Source organism: Mytilus californianus, unplaced genomic scaffold (genome assembly GCF_021869535.1).
Source record: "Mytilus californianus isolate M0D057914Y unplaced genomic scaffold, xbMytCali1.0.p SCAF_8, whole genome shotgun sequence".
Taxonomy (NCBI): domain Eukaryota; kingdom Metazoa; phylum Mollusca; class Bivalvia; order Mytilida; family Mytilidae; genus Mytilus; species Mytilus californianus.
In genome coordinates, this window is record NW_026262734.1 from 97,891,722 (window position 1) to 97,913,882 (window position 22,161).

The 22,161-nt window shown below is 32.7% G+C and overlaps 2 protein-coding genes across 2 annotated transcripts; one reads left to right on the top strand and one right to left on the bottom strand.

The window, feature by feature from the left end:
* The first annotated feature begins 4,963 nt into the window (after positions 1–4,963).
* On the top strand, positions 4,964–19,316 carry LOC127712917 (degenerin unc-8-like). The gene is made up of 8 exons (XM_052219511.1): positions 4,964–5,028; positions 6,252–6,343; positions 9,741–9,904; positions 10,163–10,234; positions 15,174–15,235; positions 16,998–17,108; positions 17,649–17,724; positions 19,060–19,316. The coding sequence occupies exons 1-8, from the start codon at positions 4,964–4,966 to the stop codon at positions 19,243–19,245; spliced, it is 828 nt and encodes a 275-aa protein (XP_052075471.1). The 3' UTR covers positions 19,246–19,316.
* A 702-nt stretch (positions 19,317–20,018) lies between these two features.
* Positions 20,019–21,915, bottom strand: LOC127712918 (protein HtrL-like). Its single transcript, XM_052219512.1, has 2 exons — positions 21,906–21,915; positions 20,019–20,980 (listed from the first exon to the last, which is right to left on the bottom strand). The coding sequence occupies exons 1-2, from the start codon at positions 21,913–21,915 to the stop codon at positions 20,172–20,174; spliced, it is 819 nt and encodes a 272-aa protein (XP_052075472.1). The 3' UTR covers positions 20,019–20,171.
* Between the last annotated feature and the right edge of the window lie 246 nt (positions 21,916–22,161).

A 22,161-nucleotide genomic window follows, 5' to 3' on the forward strand; every position in this document is an offset into this window, starting at 1 on the left:
TCAAAACTGTATACTCTTATACCTGAACTGTAAGAAATGATTGAAAAATTAATACAGCGTTTGCATCGATTATCTATATTTAAAGAGGATTGCCTCATGACTTCAAACTGAGAATCGAAAGACAAATTGAACGCTTAGTTAGCCTAACTTGTCAAATATTTCAAATTCACAGTTTTTTTTATAATTAACACTAAGTCTTTATAATTTTGTAGACTTCATTTTCACACACTGTTCCATATAACTCAGGTAAGTGAAGTAAATACAACATATGTACTTACCCACGGAAGGAGGGGGATTTTGAGATTGAGAATCCAATAGTCATACGCCTCCTTTTCGCCGTCAACTGGCAAATATTACATGCAGATCTTTTCGGCAAACAAAACTGTAATTACCGATAATCAGCACAGCAGTTGTTGGGGAATTGTCATTACGTACCTACGGAACTAAACATATTTCTAGATTATCCTGCATAATAACGATCCCGAAGACGTTTGATGAATTAAAGTTTAATAGTGCAGGGATACAGGCGCGCCGCTCTATCTGGTAAATCACGGGTAGTAACCTCGTCATATCGAGAAGCGTTTAGTACAGTGATGTTGTCATAGTTTGGTTAAGATGAACATGGTTGTGTCAAGTTACTTCCCCGAACAATTGCCTCAGTTCTATTCAAACGAGCAAATAAAACGCAAATAAGATGTTTTAATTTGCATTGTTAGTCAAACGATCTACATTGGAATTGTTGTTTTCAAGAAACTAACGCAGAATAAGCAAACTATTGAAATTGCTATGGTTTGGTTAAGTTATGACATGGTTCGGTTAAGAGTCTAGAAATTCGTCATGGTTTTGATCAAGTTTGTCATGGTTTAGATCCAAATTAATATATATGTGTTTCAGCTCAATATTGATAGTTTGTTTAAAAACGCTTGTAATAAAACGAAGTTACACAATTTACCAACTGACTAAGAAGAAAAAAAGCCTTTTAAACCAAAATTAGATGTGTTAATTGGAAAAGCGTACATTAAACAATTTAACTGTTCGTGACTTGTCTTTGTATGCAAATCGTACTACTACGAGTGTCTTGTAAAAGAATTAGGAATATAAATGAGCACTCATGTAATCCCACATACAAAAAAAATCATTTGACAAGGATGAGATTTTGGTGATTCATAAATTCTTAATAGCTTCAATGAACATTACTTTGAGCAGCAAATAGGAGGACTTACCTTGTTTGTATTGGATACCTAAGCTTCACAAAATTCCATACAAACAGTCATACATTGCCAGCTCATCTACATGTTTGACGAAAGAATTGTCCATTTGATTGACAAAGATTCTTTCCGCAATGAAAGAGGGTTTTCAGAAATACCGCGAAACTGTTTACTCGCGTAGTGGTATTAACCATATATGGATTTAAAAAAAAACTCTTAAAGAATCTCTAAATAAATGTAAAGCCCGATGTTTCTCTAAAATTAGTTCTATCTGTTCAACTCTGTGTACCACCATTCCCTATGTGTAATTGAAAAATCGTCTAAAAGAAATAATTTAAATCTACATTGCTTTTCAACATAAAAATGGTATCGCACTCTATACATTTATTACTTTTGGATACCATACGGCATATTTTGTTAATAGTGAACAAAAAAATAAAACATGATACACAGAGGAACAAGTGACCAGTATGCTGGAGTTTCTTATTGACAAAATATTTGTTGAATTTGGAGGTAGACTTTGTCACCAAACTGTCGGTATTTCTATGGGAGCGAACTGTGCGGCAGCGACCTCTTCTTATCTTCATATTAGTCGGAGTTCCTTCAGACATTTGTAAAAAACAAGAAGATCAATGAAGCCAGATAATTTAATTTCACATTCATATATATTGATCTTTCCATTAACAATCCAGACTTTTCTGATTGAATTCCATTAATATATCCCCAAGAACTAGAAATTAATGGAAAAAACAGACACGGATTCCTCTGCCTCATTTTTAGACTTAACTTCGAATTTGACATCAGCGGTCATCTTATTACCAGAATCTATGACAAACGAGACGATTTTAATTTTAAAATTACCAGTTTCTCCAACCTTAGTAGCAATATACCAACTTCTCCTTCACATAGGATATACATTTCCCAACTCATTTGATATTCAAGAGCTTGCAGATGCTACTCAGACTTTGTAAACCGTCACCAGTGTCTGAGTAGAAAGTTGATGAACCAGTGGTATGTCAAAGAACGTCTCGTCCTTTTTCCTAAAAAGTTCATCGGAAGACCTTGTGGGTAAATATTCCTTTTCGACTTCACAAATAATAAAAGATGGTCTTTAAGTAAAGATTCCAAGTACTGACGTTGTTTGTCACCTTAATGGCGTGTTATGGTACTCTTTTATTTGTCTTTGTAAATTATTACTTTAACTGTTTAGTCTATTTTTGGCCCAATCCATTTGACGTGGCTCGGTACTTATACATCCCGTCATTGTGTTATTGTGCTATGGTAAATTTTTGTATTCTTGTCTTTCGTTTTTGCTTATGTGCTTTGTCTATATGCCTTTTTGTTTTTCTTTGTTGAAATATTTGTTTTGTTTTTATAGTGACTTAGATTATAACACAATATTGCCTGCTGTACCCTTATTTTTTGACATTTATTCCTATTATGTCTGTTTGTTTTGTTCACACATCGTCGTCAAATAATGGAATTTTATGCGACTGTCATACATGTGAGAGGTTAAGCTGGCTATAAAACCAGGTTTTATCCACCATTTTCTACAGAACAAAATGTCTGTACCAAGTCAGGAATATGACAGTTGTTATCCATTCGTTTGATGTGTTTCAATTTTTGATTTTGCCATTTGATTAGGGACTTTCCGTTTATAATTTTCATCGAAGTCCCGTATTATTGTTATTTTGCTTTTATAATTTAAATAGTCAAAATGACTGCTCTTTTAAACTAACTTTTGAGATAATAATTATAAAAACAGAAAGCGCTGCTTCTGTTTCAAATAGATTATTTTCTCCGTATGTCCATGATTGACTCTGTCGATGATATCGTGAGCGGCATCACTTGTAAAATTTGTAAAAACATCTACTTCAAGTTGCAAACGTATCAGCTAGTCAAAAAGTAATTTTTGTTCTACTTTTTTTTTCTACTAAACTATATATATCTGTTGTTTTACTTTGAACCAGTCTACGATGAATAAAAGGAGATGTGGGTTTATACGCCAATGCTAAAGTATCCCAACTACAAAACTAACCAAACGATATCAAGAGGACACATCCACGAAACAAATAGTTAACGCGTGACATGGACAACAGTTAAAACTTATTTGTTTTATAAACTATTAGCAATATTAAGATAAAAAAAAAAAAAGAAATACACACAAGTTCAGAATTTAAATATATGAAAAATCACAATTCCGAATTAGAATGAAGCCGATTTAATGTCCACTTTAATCAATTATTATTACGAACGAATAAAAAATGATTATGTTTTTGTAATATTGACTAATACATTGGTTTTCTCATTTAAATTTTTTAATTTTGTCGGAGCCTTTTATAGCTTGCTAAAAGGTATGGATTTTGTTCATTGTTGAAGGCCGTACGACGACATATAGTTGCTTACATCTAAGTCATTTTGGTCTCGGGTGGATAGTTATCTCATTGGCAATCCGACCGCATGCACTTTATATATATAATACTACATTGAATGTGCGTATATATGTCCTTTTGTATTCCAAATAAAACGATTTAAAAAAGAGTATTTCAATATATAATGTCTGTTTACTCTTCCTTCATTCACGAATAGAATCACATAACTGAACCATGTTCAACATGAAATAAACCATGACACGAATGAACCAAACCATGACACCGAATATTCTGTAATCTCAAATTGTGTGCACTAGGGGCTGTTTTTCGGGAAAATTGACGGCAGTTTTATATCATAACAAACTATTTGATGTAGCAGGCAGTAGGCAAACCACTTTTCTTTATGCATTTGAAACGAATCACAACTTTTAAATTTTGACATACGCAAGCATTGTTCTGTGTCAAATTAATAACTATATGATACAAATTTTGATGTACTAACATCTTAGCTATAAACAAAGATACTTACCAGCTTGAATTTGTTGTCATTATTTCCTTTAACAAACTATTCGAATGTTTATATTTTGACACTGTTTGTCATCAAAAACACTTAACACAACCATGTTCATCTTAACCAAACTATGACAAAATCACTGTACTAAACGCTTCTCGATATGACGAGGTTACTACCCGTGTAAATGACGTCGTCGTAAAGGCACGCATAATTGACGAACTTTTCCGGTGAAGGACAAAACTAAAAAACCCTTATTAGATCACCTTTTAATAGAAAATCCATCTATTCACACAAAACATGGTAAACTTCGTTTTATTTAAGAACTGAATGCTTCTTTTTTAAATGTTATTGGGGTGTAAAAGCGTTGACCGAAGCACATTTTTTCCGAACTTCATACCAAAAATGTGCGCATGGTCAACGCTTTAACAAACCTATAAAATGAAAAAAATAAAGAAGCATTCAATTCTTATAAATACACCATGAAATAACGAGTTAAAGCAATATTTTTTTTGTTTTCCTATGCATTGTTGTGAAGTTGTCATGAGAAGCTTGTGCTATCATGAATATTGAATTTCATTGAGAAATACAATTTGATATCGTTATGCCCAACAACTGCTTTCAGCCAATCTAAAGTACGGATTTTTATGAAACAAACATGTATTGTAATTATCTTATTGTTTAATCCGCCTATTATTTCCTTTCCAGTCATTATTGATTATAACTCTTTCGGGTTCTGAGACAATTGAAATTTTTAGTAAATATAAAGTTGATTGATTTATCGTTTTTTAAAAGGTGCTTCACCAATGCATACAGCAAAAGAAGTGTTCCGCCTTCGGATGGGGACCTACACAAAAGATGAAATAGTTGACATGAGTATACCGATGCAAGACTTCATTTTATTGTGCAGATACCAAGGAGCTACCTGTGAATCAACGTGAGTAGTTCTATACCAAAAGCTCGTTTAGAAATTACAAAATCGTAACTTCTCGGCCATTCTCGCTACCTTCGGCAATTGTCGGTAGGTAGCGAGAATGGCCGAGTAGTTACGATTGGAAATTCCCAACATAAAGAACACTTTATCGTATATTTACAAAATATAGAAATGTCAACAGGTAACGAAAAGAAAATTTTATTATGCCCCCGCAACAAAATGTCGAGGGCATATTAATTTACCCCTGTTCATCCGTCCGTCCGTTCGTCCGTCTGTCCGGATCATGGTTTGTCCGGCTATCAACTCCTGACAGTTTTTGAGCTACAGCTTTAATATTTTGTAGGTTGTTTGTATACACAATGGAAGTGTGCATGTCCACAGGATTTTATTTTTTTCAAATATTCTCAAAATGCTAGGTATTTGGACTTAGTCATTTTGTTTTGTACTAAAAGTCAGAAGGGGCGATGTTAGATATTCACAAAAAACGGTTGTTGGACTTCATTTCTTTCTCACTTGCTATATAATTGAAAATATGGTTTGTACTACTACAGTTTAATTTCTCTAATGCAATAAATAAGATTGTTTAGTATTGTTAAGTATTTAAATCAATACGGGAAGTTGAACTTAGTGACCACTGGAAATAGAAAGTTGAACTTAATGACCACTGGAAATACAAAGTAGAACTTGGTGACTACTAGAACTGGAAAGTTGAAACCTTTTGGCTGAACATTCAGTCCTGCAAGTGTAGACATTCAGAATAAAAATAAAAGATAGATAATCATACATAGTGTTAAATTCATAATTTCTTATGGTAAGGTTGGGGCATCATATGTGTCTTACAGACAGCGCAACAATTTCAAGTTGTATTTCAACATCACTGTTTGTCAAATCTTAAGTATGTGGAACTATACTCATGCATATGGCAGAGCAGAGGGGGCATCGTCCATATCTATCTTTTTTTTATGTTATATTTGCAAATAACCAATTCGATTTGCTTGCTCTAGTCTGCGCAGGTTTATGTGGTTGATTTAGGGTTTTGTAATGTAACGTGGGATCTACATGTCATATGAAAATTGTTGAAATATTCTTTTATCTTTTGTTGTAATAGTCTTTCATATCTTGGACTTTTCTATTTTTCATAACCGAAAGGAAGAGAAGAGTTATTAAGAATACACATTACAATGCTTTTCTAGATACTACCAAGCTTAACGCATTTTTTGTTATAGAGAAATTAAACAAATACGAGATGAGGATTATGGAGTATGCTATACGTTTGAGCCCAAGGTGCCTATTGCAAAATTGGCAGGACCTTCCATGGGTATGTACTTAATCATTCTTGTTTGATTTGTAATTGACAGTATTTAGAATTGATTTGTTTCATTTCGACTTACTATAAAGCTGGTATACCTAAACCTTACAATTTCTTTTATTCCTTAGCCTTACAATTTCTTTTATTCCTTAGCCTTACAATTTCTTTTATTCCTTAGCCTTACAATTTCTTTTATTCCTTAGCCTTACAATTTCTTTTTTTTCTTTAACTTACATTGTCTTTTATTCCTAAACCTTACAATTTCTTTTAGTCTTTGATCTTACATTTTCTTTTATTCCCGAACCTTGCATTTTCTTCTATTCCTTAACCTTGTTAATCTTGCATTTTCTTTTTTTAACCTTGCATTCAAGTTCTTTTGTTAACCTTACAATTTCTTTTATTTTGTTACCGTACATTTTCTTTGATTTTTTAACCTTGCAATTTCTTTATTCGTTAACCAATGTCATACATTTTCTTTTATTCTATAACCTCAGATTTTATTTTTTCGTTACCCGTATAACTTTTTTTTTATTTGCTAATCTTGACTGGGTAATAGAATTGTGGGCTTTTGGACTCTCTAATCCAACACTAACGCCCATACTAAAGATGTGTGTCTGTTTAAAAGAAACTTCTTTTTTTTTTTATTATTTGTTGTCTCGGGATTTTTTTTTTTATATCATGTATGCTTACTTAAAAACAAACGTGGTGCGGATGCAGAAAAATGGGAATATGCACTTCAAAGTGTTTTGTAACACGATTATGGCGTCGACATTATATTTCTTCAGATTGATATAAAAGGGCGTATGACATTTGCGCCAATTTTCAAAATATCCTATTTTTCATGTGCGCCAAAAAACAAAAAGTTTTCATTTGCGCCAATTTAATTTGAACAGGTGAGATCTGATACATTTAGACAATTACCTTTACTTACGTTAAAGGGGCACTAGCTACGAGATATAAAAAAATTATAAAATATGATTTTTTTTCTGTTCAATCATTAATGAAAGTGGAATAGTGAAATAATAATTCGCTTTTAGCAGCCAGTATTGTCTAATTTTGTCAAAATAAGCAAATAAATATTGATGATGAATTATTCACTTGCAAGTGAATAATTCGACCTCATTGAATCCGTATTCATGTGAACTTCAATTTAACCCCTTAGATAGAGTTGGATAACGCATGAATTGTGTGCGTGTTTGATTATTTAAAGGAAAAGAATGTCAATAATGAAAGTAAACAAAGGTAATTCATTTAATTGACTGATTCGATCCTCAAAAAAATCATTCTTATACAGGTAAAAATGATGATTAACATATATTTTTAATCTATAAATGAAATTAAATTGACCTAGAAGAATCCAATTGCACGAGTTGTGCTATCTATTTATATCTTTATTTATGTTTATATCCCTTATATCGGCATAGGTGGTTTTCGTGAGGTCAACTCGACAGTTGATTAGATGGCGTCTAGACTAAAATACACACAAAACGAAGCTACATATTATCGACCCTATGCCCTGTAAATTGTTTATTTTAGATTTTTTTATAATTTGGATAAATGTTTTACATTGTTATATAACAAATATGAGAATTTGAGTCAAATCGGTGAACATGAATTTGACAGCTAGTGCCCCTTTAACCCAACGTTGAAGGTAAGTGGTGTTCAATGAGAACATGTTCATGTTATATGTACATGTATGTTTATACATGTTGAGATCATTGATTTCCGGAGGACATAATGTCTGAGGCACAAACTGATAAAAAGTGTGTTGCATTGAGTTTGTAGATTATGTACTAGACACCTACGTGTCTCCTGTTTCGCGTTTTCCGGCTCATATTTTGGCAGCACCGCCTGTTAAAAACAGTAAAAGAACCATGAATTGTTTCACTCGCACTACAATGCACAGTTTCAATCACAACACTCAAACATTTACATTTTTACATCGCGATAACCGTGAGGGCTTTCCGATGTATTGTTGCCACAGCGGTTTGACTTTCGTTTTTGAATGGTAACCGATCGTATAAATACGTGGACATTATCGAGTGCAAAATAACATTCCTTATCGCTTGTTATAAATTCATTTCTTTAATGAATACTCATAAAAAAAAATTTTTTTACAACATAAATTAATAATATGAAAATGTTTTGTCGATAGAAATATATATATAAGTAAACAATCATTAATATCTATGCACACGTACAGAAAAATTGTGTTAACGCATGCGGAAGAATATCACAAATACGTTTTGCGGGAAAATATGAATGCCTACTCAAATCCAATCTATTAGAAAAATCGAATTATTACAGAAGAGTGTCCACCATGCACTTGCACTGCACTATTATTAGAATAGTAGGAGAGAATGATATACAAATGGATGAAAATTATATATACATGTAACTCTTATATACAAATATTAATATAATATATAACAACAAACCAGAGTATACTGATTTTTATCACTACAATATAATAGTTATTATGGTGAGGTTGAATTCCCTGTCATTTATTCATCATCCACGCACGAACTTGTCTCAGAAAAAAATATATCTCTGTACATTAACCTCACTTGCAGGTAGGCTCCGTGTTGAAGACCATACTTTGACCTATAATGGTTTACTTTTATAAATTTTGACTTGGATGGGGAGTTGTCTCATTGGCATTCATACCACATCTTCTTATATCTATATAGAGATGTGATTTTTTTTCTGAGACAAGTGTTTGTGACCATCCACAAGAACTTGCGGTTATCCGATGTTCAGTACTTCAGTACTTTGATTTATGGATGTCATGAAGAAAATCCAGGCAATCACTTAGTAAAAATCAGATCTCTCGACATGCCAGCAACCGTAAGAAAACATGGAAAGGAAAACAATGAACTTTGTTAGTGAAAAATATCGGATGTATTGTAGAGAATATATCACAAGGTCAGTTCATCAGAAGTGTTGCATACAAAATAACAAATAATCAGCTAGGACAGACTTGTAAATATGCAAATGTTGTTTTGACGTCAAACTGTAACTATTTTATTAAAAAAGTGTTATTTCGCGTGGGGTTTTACCGTACATTTTTGTAGAAACTTTTACAAATAAACATATCATGCTCGAAATCCCACTTCCACCTCCTCGTGGTGAGCAGGGGGTAGATGGCAGACGTGAGGGGTATTTTTGTTATTAAATCAAAAATTCTGTACAACTTAAATGTCTCATGACTTGTGTTTACCTGTAAATTGGCAAAAATAAAAAAAAACAATATTGGCGCAAATGATTTTTTTTTTTTTTGCGCAAATGAAAAAAAATAAAATTGGCGCAAATAAAGTACAGATTAATTGGCGCAAATGCAAAACGCCGATAAAAAAAGATATGGCGCCGACAGAAAATCTCTTCAAATTGATTTTTTTTATTTAAGGACTTGAATTTATCCTAAACGTACACCAAGAGGAATATATACCTTTCATCACAGATTCGTCTGGTATACGAGTTGCAATCCATAACCGGAAGTATTCCCCAGACATTAGAGGAAGTGGAATATCCTTAGCAACATCAGTTGAAACAAGCATTGCACTAACTCAGGTAAAAAAAAATACTGCATCAAAATGCATGATTAATATGTCTATAGAATTAAGTTTGGAAAAATTTTCATTCATATAATATTTGGATTTGAAAAATAGTATCAACTTACATGTGTTGACCAACAGGATCACAAGATAGTCGCTTTTATGTTCTTGGGATTTTTTTGGGGGGTGTTGGAGTTTTTTTAACCCTATATATTTTTATTATTTATTCTCTGATTATGTTAAAATGTTTATATGTTTTAATTTCTTTTCACAGAGGTCATTCGTTCGACATCCGGGTTCTGATGGATCCCGATGTGACAAAGAGAACAAATATTATGCAATACTGGTATGTTACATGCACGTAAAACATAATTGATGGTCTGGAGGCGGGGTCCTTTATTTCTTTTTCTTTTCTTTTTTTTATTTTCTAGGCCATTTTTCTCTATACTTATTTTAGTTTGCCCATTATTCTGTATTCTTTATACTTAAACACTCCATTTTTCTCTTTTCTCTATTTTTTGGGGCTATTTTTCTCTATTCCTTATTTTCTTACTCATTTTTCTGCAGTATTGGCCTATTACTCTTTATTCTGTAAAGCTCATCCAGACCCTCATGATTATTGATTTAAAAATAAAGAAATACACCAATAAAAACCGATTAGTCATTTCTTTCCATTTCAATTAATGACTACAAATTGATAGGTTTTTTTTTTACTTCAGAAAAATCACTATTGCACAGTATTAAAGAGTCGATCAATAAGAAACATATTTCCTCGTTATTTGTCCGTCATTTCAGGATATCACAAACTATCCCCTAAAAATTTGACGTTACAAGAGAAAATGTGGCCGAGTATATGTCAATGAGACAGCAAATCAACAACAAAACAACCACAAAAGACATATAGAGAGCAGCATGCAGTCAGCAACACAGGAAAATTGCCCATACAATATGTCAAGCTCTAAATCGGCTGTTGTAATTTTATATGGAAAGTGGTAGAATCTTCAGTCGGGGAAAATAAAAAAAAACAACAGCAAACAACAAGACAAAATACACAAATAACCGATCAAAGGTACTAGTAATTACTGAAAGCTAGTTCTAATCCCTATTTCAAATAATAGATAAAACATGTTTAATCATAACTAAGACTAAAATATCTAAGACTTAATATCGATCCGCGCACTAACAACGGATTTTGTAAAAGACATACATTTGTTTGCACCTGTCCTAAGTTAGGAATCTGATGTTCAGTAGTTGTCGTTTGTTGATGCGGTTCATAAGTGTTTCTCGTTTCTCGTTTTTTATATAGATTAGACCGTTGGTTTTCCCGTTTGAATAGTTTTACACTAGTAATTGTGGGGCCCTTTATAGCTTGCTGTTCGGTGTGAGCCAAGGCTCCGTGTTGAAGACCGTACTTTGACCTATAATGGTTTACTTTTATAAATTTTGACTTGGATGGAGAGTTGTCTCATTGGCACTCATACCACATCTTCTTATATCTATAATCAGCAGTCTGAGTAAAGCATGATCTTGTGCAATGCCAAAATATAAGTATCGACGGTATGTAGGGCCATGAATGTTAATTACTATATATAACAATGCATAAGTATATAATTGGTAGCTGGTTCTAATTAAGCGCCCTGCGATGACCTCTGCGTTGTGATGATGCTAAGAGCCTCACTGCTGTACACTGATCATGAGGAGAACTACTACTAAATATGAATAAAATACTTGTTGTATTCCTTTCTTTTAAATACATTGTAAATCTATTGCTATAAAATCGAGCTCATTACAACAATAATCAAATATTGTAATATTGTAATGATATGAATTTTATTTTAGTGTATGTTTTCATTAAAAACTTTTATTATATGACTATAAATTTTCTCTGTTCTCATTGGCTAAAAAGCATCGGAAATCCTCTTTGATAAAACATTATATTCACCGCGGATAAAATTACGAGAGGTTAATATAAGATTTGGAACAGCGTCCGTGTACCTTAATATAGAAATTCCAAGGCAACGTGAAAGACGTTTATGACGTCATGTAATTTCCCGTTTTTTTCTTTTTCTTCTTGTTTTCGGTGTAATTTTTCTCTTCTTCTTGTTTTCGGTGTATGTTTTTAGTAAACTTTATTGAATATTTCAACTTATGGAAATTAGCAACTTCAAAAGCAGATGATATTTTTAGTATAAAAACAAGGAGCAGTTTTTAAAGGATCTTGAGGAAATACTAGAAAATTGTTGAAGATAAAAAGTCATATATTAATAAAACAATTGTTGACTCTTGATTTCAGTTGATACTATGATTTATCAACCCCAGAGATGTGACATTCATCCTCGGCCGTTGGCCTCGGTGAATGCCATATCTCTGGGGTTGATAAATCATTGTATCAACCTCATCAAAAGTCAATAATTGTATATTATTCTCACATGTGTTGAGATAAATATCATTTGTAATCAATTGTACTATATATCTTTATTTAGCCTCTGTTATGAGAAATAGTGATATAAATAATATATTAATAAATAACACAATATAAATAAAGTTTGAACAGATGAATCTTGTCTGACAATGGCCCATGATTCTTAATAAAACGATGTCTAATGTCTAAAGCCATTGAAAGAAAACCAAGGTCAGTATCGACAAAGACAAGATTCAAAGATCTTTCTTCAACATTTAATTGATAACCTTAAATAATAGGTCGATTTAAATGACCAATAGCTTAACATGGATCCAATCTTAGTTTACAAGCTTTATAAACAACACCCACCATAACAAGTTTTGGGTCCCTTTATAGCTTGCTGTTCGGTGTGAGCCAAGGTTCCGTGTTGAAGACTGCACTTTAACCTATAATGGTTTACTTTTATAAATTGTGACTTGAATGGAGAGTTGTCTCATTGGCACTCATACCGCATCTTATATCTATGATGTGATAAACCGTTTGCAATAAGATTTCTACAAAGAGGACCGCTAGCTGTATTGAAGAAAACAATGAATTTTTGAATCATTTAGTTTTACTACTTGCATTAACATTCTAAATTGATTACGACGATATATTATTTTAAGGTGTGTATGGAAAAATGCATAGGCAAAAGTGTTGCAAATACTTGTGGTTGCCTTAGTTCATGGTTATATGGTACCGATCAAGTTTCTACGATGTGCAGTACGCCTGAAGGTAAATATGAGCAAAAAGAGGTTTACGCCAATTAGACAGCAACCTAATGACAAAAATAACATAGAAGGCACATACAGTCGGAAATCAACAAAAATGATACGTCACACAATACAACAGGGATAGTGATTGCAATCATCTTTTAAAGGCAAACACGGGACATTGTCATATTCAGTATTTATCTTTCTTGAATGGATTTTAAAAAAGTTCAGGTACATCGAATTTACTGCTTAATAATCTACATACATTTCGATTGCGATTTTAAATGTAAAGACTTATTTCGCAGAGACTGTTTGCTAAATATTTCCCACTTATCAAGCGAGACAATTTCAAAATCTTGCACAATATCATTTCATTTGTTCAATATTTCTATATTTAGTTAAATGTTTTCATACCAAAGGGAATTTTTTTTTACAAATTTACAACTTTTCTACGAACAGGTTGTCAAATAATATGCCGCAATTTTCTTCTCAACAATGATTTTTGTCGTTATCTCCATCTCGGTGTACTCAGCAATGACTGTTGCTGTTATCTCCGTCTTGGTGTACTTAACAATAACTTTTGTCGTTATCTCCATCTCGGTGTACTCAGCAATGACTGTTGCTGTTATCTCCGTCTTGGTGTACTTAACAATAACTTTTGTCGTTATCTCCATCTCCGTGTACTCAGCAATGACTGTTGCTGTTATCTCCGTCTTGGTGTACTTAACAATAACTTTTGTCGTTATCTCAATCTCGGTGTACTCAGCAATGACTGTTGCTGTTATCTCCGTCTTGGTGTAATTAACAATAACTTTTGTCGTTATCTCCATCTCGGTGTACTCAGCAATGACTGTTGCTGTTATCTCCGTCTTGGTGTAATTAACAATAACTTTTGTCGTTATCTCAATCTCGGTGTACTCAGCAATGACTGTTGCTGTTATCTCCGTCTTGGTGTAATTAACAATAACTTTTGTCGTTATCTCCATCTCGGTGTACTCAGCAATTACTGCTGCTGTTATCTTCGTCTTAGCTTGGTGTAATTAACAATGACTTTTGCCGTTATCTCCGTCTTTGTGTTCTTAACAATAGCAGTTGCCGTTATCTCCATCTTGGTGTACTAAACAATGAAATTAAACAAAAATGTTTGCATCATAAGGTTAATGGCATATAGATTCCCATTACAAAACATGAACGTTGTCATGTCTATACAAGCGGGGATATGAAGTGGTTAGTTGTTCCAACGATGCTTTTATCTTGAACTTATATCACCGGGAGAAGCTATATCAGTTATACTTCCTTGCCATGGGACGTACTTTTCATTTCGGCTATTTAGTTTTAAAAGATCTGTTAAACGAAAGATAATCCAAATTTTGGAACAGGGTCCACGGTCCATTGCCCATCACAAGAGCATTATAAATTAGTCTTTTTAACAGAAAAATGTATCTAATCCTTTTACCGATGTGTGTATGTCTGTGTGTTGGGTTTAAATTTTGTGAGTTTTCCTATGCAGCTCGCAAAGAAAAGCACCGTTCACGATAAATGTTGTATCATATTCTAACAGACTTACAACTTTTGTAAAGATATGTTGAGGCGGGTGGAGGCAATGAAAATTAAAATAAAAGCGTCATTTTCTTTTTTTTCCATCAGTTATAGTTGTTCAAAGTGAAAGTCATCGGACAAAGCGACGTAACTCAGATCTATATTGATAAAATACTACTGGTTGTTTTTTTCTATGTTATAGATTTCAATACAAAAAAATGAAAAACTGGATGCCTTTGTGATATTCAAATTATGTGTAAACAATGGTAAAGGAACAGAATGATACATTTTGAATAGTCGTTATGTATTTTTGATGCAGAATGCTAATTTTTAACACTATTCTGCTATTCCTTATTTAACCTTTTAGTTGGAATGCCTGCATTATAAATATACAAATATGTTTAATTAGACCGATACTTACGATATACGTATAACTTAGATTTCACTTCTGCAATGACCTCCAAGGTAACAGATTATTCTTTGCATATTGACTCTTTTTAAATTTTTTAACCATTTTTATGAAACATGAGGAACACACTCATACTCATATCATACAACTGTGATGCTATATTTCAGAAATAGACTGTATGAAGATAGTTCAGAGTGCTGCAGTAAGTGTTAGTGCAGAAGACTGTGATTGCAAAGTACCTTGTCGGTAATATATTTATATGTTACTATATATTTATACTCCTCAGAATCTTAGGATGGTACAAAACACCTTGACTAAAATTAATTTGGCTCGTTTAATTTTCATAAAATTTTGACAAAAATATTTACTTTGACCCTTTGACAAAAATATAAAAATTTCAAAAAACTTGAACCACACACTTTATTGGAAAAATTTCATTGGATATATAGCAGTTTGACAAACACTAATTTGATCATTGAGAAGCTTAATATTTCCTTAACAATAGAACGTGATTAAAACGTTCAGTTGATTTTTACAGAGTTATCTCCCTGTAGTGTTATGTACCACCTTAAGTAAATCCAAGCATTTTGTATGTCATATTTTCATTTCTGGTACGATTATTCCTTTCTTTTTTAAATGTGGACCTTTCTCCCATCTGAGAATCTTTATGGGGTTTACAGAATAGAGTATATTGGACAAATGAATTAGGAATACAAAAAAAAATTAAAGAATTCAGAATAAGGGAGTAAATGGACTGAAAATTAGTAGAAAATTAAAGATCTAGTGATGAAAAACTCACGCGATAATCCAGACTCTCATATTTATACAAATGTGAAAGTGGACATACAATTTGAAGTTCTGACTACAATTGTTTTCGGTGATTCAAATTACATACGTAATTAAAAAAACGAGAGCAGACTCTGAGTCTACAACGTAATATAGGTATAATATCGAAAATCAGTAAAGGAAGATGTGTTTATAAAGTCAATGAGACAACAATCCAACAACACGAATATCAAAAAACACAAGTTCAAGGGAAACGAACACGTACAGGTCTGTTTGAAATCCCCAAACGGAATCTGATGACCACAAAAAATTAAAAAAAAAAACCAACAAAAACGAATCACAGGAGGCATTTTTTAGGTAGCGGTTTTATATGAAAGGTTATTTGCTTATAGCAAGGAGGTTATTGTCAGGATATGCATAAAACTATTTTTTAACGATTAGTATTTATGCGTTGAGTTAAAACATATTGTGTATTTAAGAATTTGTGTTCCCTGAGTTTTATGCGTTGCTCATATAAATACTATACAGATACGATTTTTATGTTGCTTCTATTCAATCGTTTGTGTTTTGATTTCCGTTGAAAACCGGAGTTGGTAGGACAAAGCCGAGGTTAACCGATGTTTTGATTTCCGTTGAATACCTGAGTTTGGTAGGACAAATCCGAGGTTAACCGATGTTTTGATTTCTGTTGAAAACCGGAGTTGGTAGGACAAAGCCGACGGAGGTTTACCGGAGTAGGTAGGACAAAACGAGATTAACCGATGTTTTGTCGAATATTGCAGTCTGAAATTTTCAGCGATCATCATGACTTATTATTGTGGTCTACCATATATGTTAACTTCAATGAAGGTCTGGATAGGGGTCTATTTCTTTATTCGTTATTTTTAGACCATTTTTCCATATTCTTTATATATTTTGCCCTTTGTTTTCAATTCTTTATAATCTACATTTGTAGCAGCACACCATTTTTCTCTATTCATTATATTTTTTTGTCTATATTTCTTTATTTGTTTTTGCCCTTTATTCTGCACTTTTTGTCCATTAAAAAGTAACATATCTATTATATATAATATACATTCCAAGACATCAAATGTTCAATGAAACATTATTTCTCTGCGTCTCAAGGATAAATATTGCACGTTTGTGTTACACCTAAACAGACAACCAAACAAAATTTTAGAACCATATCACGTTCAATACTGACTTTTCTTTAATATTTTAGAGAGGTGACCTACAATAAAGAAGTTTCTACTACTACATACCCAGCAGTCAACCAACAAGGGGTTCTAGAACGAATTCTTAACACAGACAGCGCTTCATTTGGCACATTACGGTAGGTTTTAGACAAACAGAAGCTGCACATTCTGTTTAAATATTAACGATATTAAAAAGTTCAAATAAATGATAACTTTTTCCGACTGTGCACTATATAGGTCAATAAAAAAAATAAGCAGATATGGTATGATTTCCAATGAAGCAACTATCCATCAAAAAACACCGATGGAGATAAAAATAAGGAGATTTCAAGGATAAAGAAAACAAGTTTTCAACTATCCACCAAAGCACAAAGATGGAGATAAACATAAGGAGATTTCAGGGACAAGGATTTTTTATTATTTTTAGGTCCATTTCAGTCATATAGCTCTTCAACTGTTTCGGTTCTCATACATCCTTGGCCATCAAATATTCGGCTTTCAGCGTTCCTGATGAATTAATGTAAATCCAGAAAATTGCTTCAGATGCATGAAATTTAAAAAGTGTTGTTTTCATTTTTGTCAAAAATACCAATAATCAGTTGCAGAATTTTATTTTTGACCATGAGTATGCATACATTAAATGTTTTAACCTAACCTATTGTCATTGGTAATTACAGGGAAAGTTTGGTGTATCTCAAGGTGTATTTGGCTTCATTAACAGATGAATTGACAGAGGAGGAAGTAGCATATACAGTGAGTTATTGAACATATTTCAAATATATATTTTATATTTTATTAGAATCCTGATTAAATCAAATGATAAACTACATTGTACATCTTGTTAAGAATATGGTATACCAATAGACTATATATTTTATATTTTATTACAATCCTAATTAAATTAAATGATAAACTACTATTATATTGTACATGTTGTTTTGAATATATATATGGTATACCATGGAAGTATTATATTGACCATGGGTAAACTATACCAATAGCCTAAGACTATTTTCTTATTACCGACTTCTGACTCTGGAGTATACAATGTTTCGACAGGTTACCTACTCTGTGGATATGCTATTCTGGAACTCTGTCAAGTAAGAGCAACTAAACGAAGTAAAATCAATAGTCTGTTAGTTCAAACGGTTATTTTTAGTGGTGAACCAGTAATGTTTGCATTTTATCGGGTAACTTTGGCAGTTTTCTATTCACTGTGATCATTCAATAATATTAAAATAAGAAGATTTGGTATGATTGCCAATGAGACAACTGCCCATAGAGCAAAGAGCAAAGATATGAAGAATGACCGTACGGCTTTCGACAATGAGCAAAATCCACAACGTATAGTTAGCTTAAAAAAAAGGCCTCGATATGACAATATCTGATGCCATTCAACAGGTCCATTGATATTACCCTTACCTATTTTTGAGAGATAAATGCTGGAGTTGTAAAAATATTAGAAAATTAAATAAACACTTTTATAAATAATTGCTTGTGTCCGATGTGCTCTACTGGAATCATCCGGAATCCTCACACCTCAACATTTGAAAGCAAGAAATTTGTAAATACGTAGAAACGTTAGGAGCTATATGACTAAAAAGGACCTCAACAAAATAACCAAATTCATCTAAGGTCAACTCTGCCTGAAAATACCAATTAATTAGCTGTTAACCGACTTCGAATAAACTATTTAAAATATTTGAATAATTAAGATGAGCAAATACATCATCACCGTATGATGTAAAATAAAGAAAATAAAGATTAATCTGAATCAGGCACTGAAATGTCACATGTATTATTCATAAAATTGATCAAACCAAACGTTCGTACATAATGTAGTATTGTCTCCTGCGGTTTGAGTGTGACAGCTATCTACCAACAGCAAGTCACATTCACCATCTTTTCAAGCTGTTCTTTTGAGTCGAATAAATTGTAAAACAGGTTTAAAGGTGACCTTGATTTCGCATAGTAAGAAGCCTGAGCTTTAACGATAAGACAATGATTATTGATATTTGCACTAACATAATTTGTTTTAGTTTCAATTCTATGAAAGACAAGAAAACGTCTTTTTTTTCTCTTTTACAGGAAGAAAATTTTGTCAGTGACATAGGTGGCCAGCTAGGATTGTGGGTAGGAATTTCAGTTCTAAGTATCGCTGAAGTGATTGAACTTATTATATTGCTCTGCATTTGGTGCTTGTCAAGAAAGAAAGACTCAAAAACAGACGTGGAGAACTTTGACAAGAAAAGAAGTAGTATTGCTAATGATTGATGAAAAATAGCTACCTAGTAAATCATGTATATAAATAATAAGAACTACAAATTTGTTATATCAATATCAACTCTGACTTGTACAATATAATAAATAGATTTTTATTGTTCCACTGTTTTTATACTTTCCAGCAATAACAATAACGGTACCAATTTTACTGCACCAGATGAGCATTTCGACAATTATTACCTCGTTGCTCGAGGACAAAATATTTAAAATTAAAAACCTAATACAAAAATTCCAAAGCTTGTAAACCAAGAAAGAACAAAAGTATAGCCGACTCCGGACAAGGGATCAGAGCTTTGCATGAGGGAGATACACTGCTTTTAATTCCTAATTGATTTGCACACTTTTATAGCAGCAAATTTAAAAAAAAACAATATCCGTATGTTCATGTCAGCACCGAAGTGCAGCATGCCCCCAACGAAACTTGTTTCAATTCAAAATACTTCTATTGTCTGGAAAATTAGAATAAAAAATTTGAAAACTTAAAATGTATAAACACATATAGGAGCTTAGTGGCACAGTATCGTTCCCTTGACAAGGGATAGAGTCCCCTTTATAAGGCATATCGCAGATAAAAGCAATTGAATTCCATTTCCAGTCTGATTGTTACCATGCATGGTTTGTCTATTATATTAGTGGCATATAAAAATTAGAAGATGTGTTATGATTGCCAATGAGACAACTCTCCACCAGAGACAAAATGACGTAGAAGTTGGCAACAATAAGTCACCGTACGGGCAATAAGCAAAACCCATACCGCATAGCAAATGTAATGTGCAGTTGCAGTGTGACGCAAGACTGTTACTGTGGCTGGCTTTCGTAAGAAAGTAAAGTTGGTATATCTATCACTCAAATTTACGGTCTTTCGTCTACTCGTTAAAAAGGTAGTCTTCATCTGATACAACATTACTCATTAGATATTAACCAAATAATTTCATCACATCGTTCCAATCTCCAAAAACTAGATTGAAAAGATCAGATCGTCGATAATAACAGAAAATGCCTATATTTTGATCATCATCCACGATATTATGTGTAAATAAATATTCCTTAAAAACTGAATCATATAGATGATAGTATTCAATTATAGCTTCTTTGTCTCCACCGAAAAAGGCGCCGTTCAAAACAGGTGCAGCTTGTTCTTTATATATCTCTAATTCATATCCTTTGAAGGCGTCTGGGTTCTCGTACAATTTAATGTAGGTAATTTTATTTTTCAATTTAAGCAGATTTTTTGGTTCCCAGTATTTTGTTGCCGTAGGAAAGAAAGTCCGATTTCCATGTCCATACCCGGCATCGATCCAGAAAAAATGGGATGTATGAAACGGGTCCTTCTCAACAGCCTCTTTCATAAATGATAATTTATTGCTCATTAATATAATATAATCAGCCGAATAAGCCTCGGGATGGTCTAACATTTTATTATCTTTCTTGAATTCTTCAGATGACAACGTCTCTTCTATTTTGTTCCGATATTTAGCATATTCCAGTTGAGAAAATGGTATTACAATTGTATGTATGTTTTTATGAGCAAGGTATTCACTGTTGTACTTTAAAAGTAGTAATGTTGAACTATCACAAAACAAAACAAGCTTTGTTTTAAGTTTAAGTATATTGGTAAAATAACCAAGGTACTCTTTGAATGATCTTTGAAATGATTTCCATTCTTCACGATTTATATCGTACAACACCGAGACCAAAGTAGCAGAATTTTCCTTTTTATTGTTGCCTGTCAATAGAAAATAAATGATAAGATAAGGAAACGAATAAAATTAGTACGATCGTTTTTATTTTGTTTTTTTTTCTAATGTTTTTGATTGCTCAATTTTGCTACGGTTTTGTTTTGGTTGGGTTTCTTCCAAAATATGTAAACATTTATGAAAATATATACTACAGAGTGTGAACAAAGTCCCAAAATCGTATTGGCCCCGTATTGGTAGAGGCAGCATTCTGGTCATGACTCTACATATTCCCGTAGGAAGTGTGTTTCTTAAATCTTACGCAATGATTTCTATTAATAATCTATCATTTAATAGTATTATCAATTTATTGCTACGATTCGTTTGTATTCGGTAACAATTTCATTTCTGAATTTTGATTAAACAGTCGAATGTTGACTCGAAGACACCGAGTTCTGCATGTTCAAAGATATCCTCACTGTTATAGGTTGGCCGTCAAAGAATTTAGAGGGACTTTTAGAGTACCCAATATCAGAAACTTTAATCCATACAGCTGTATAATTATATGTACAAAAGCAACTTAGAAAGATTTGCTATAGTTCAGTTGCTCTGAATTAAGCCGATAGCAGTTTACCGATGTTCAACCTTAGGAATCGACTAAAAAGATGCAAATCAAGATAACAAACAAAAACTGAGGGAACCGCATGAACTCCAAAAGAAGCCGCGAGACCGGGCGAGTCGAAAGGTTATCGTCTCCTGTTTTGAATTTATCACTCGTCATGCGAATCTACAATCCGATTTTGAACTTTTTTTAAGTTTTACGTCCGAATTCAACTCTCAAGTAGTAAGCAACCTTGAAATGACTTGTAATAAGGATGTATCTAAATGAGCCATTGAGTACGTCGTTCAATCAAACCTACATTTTATGGTTCATTAACTTGAATGAAGTTCTACGACCGAATTCATATCACATACCTAATGGCATATAATCATATAACTTAATAGTATTGTAAACTGTTGTTTGTATATCGGTCGTTTTTCGTTTTTTTGTAATGGCGTTGTCAGTTTGTTTTCGACTTATGAGATTGAATATCCTTTGGTACCTTCCGCATCTCTTTTTTCTTTGTAAAGATATATCTTTGAAAGCATATCAGCCGCTAACATAAAGTGAGTCACTATGACCTATATTTCACGCGTCGTCTAACTTAATGTATTTTTAAAGCTTACCGTT

Coding starts and splice junctions, on each gene's coding strand:
- LOC127712917 (XM_052219511.1), top strand. CDS start 4,964: ATGAGTATACCGATGCAAGACTTCATTTTATTGTGCAGATACCAAGGA. Junction 6,344..9,740: donor ATTGGCAGGACCTTCCATGG/GTATGTACTTAA, acceptor TTTTTATTTAAG/GACTTGAATTTATCCTAAAC. Junction 15,236..16,997: donor GATTGCAAAGTACCTTGTCG/GTAATATATTTA, acceptor TTAATATTTTAG/AGAGGTGACCTACAATAAAG.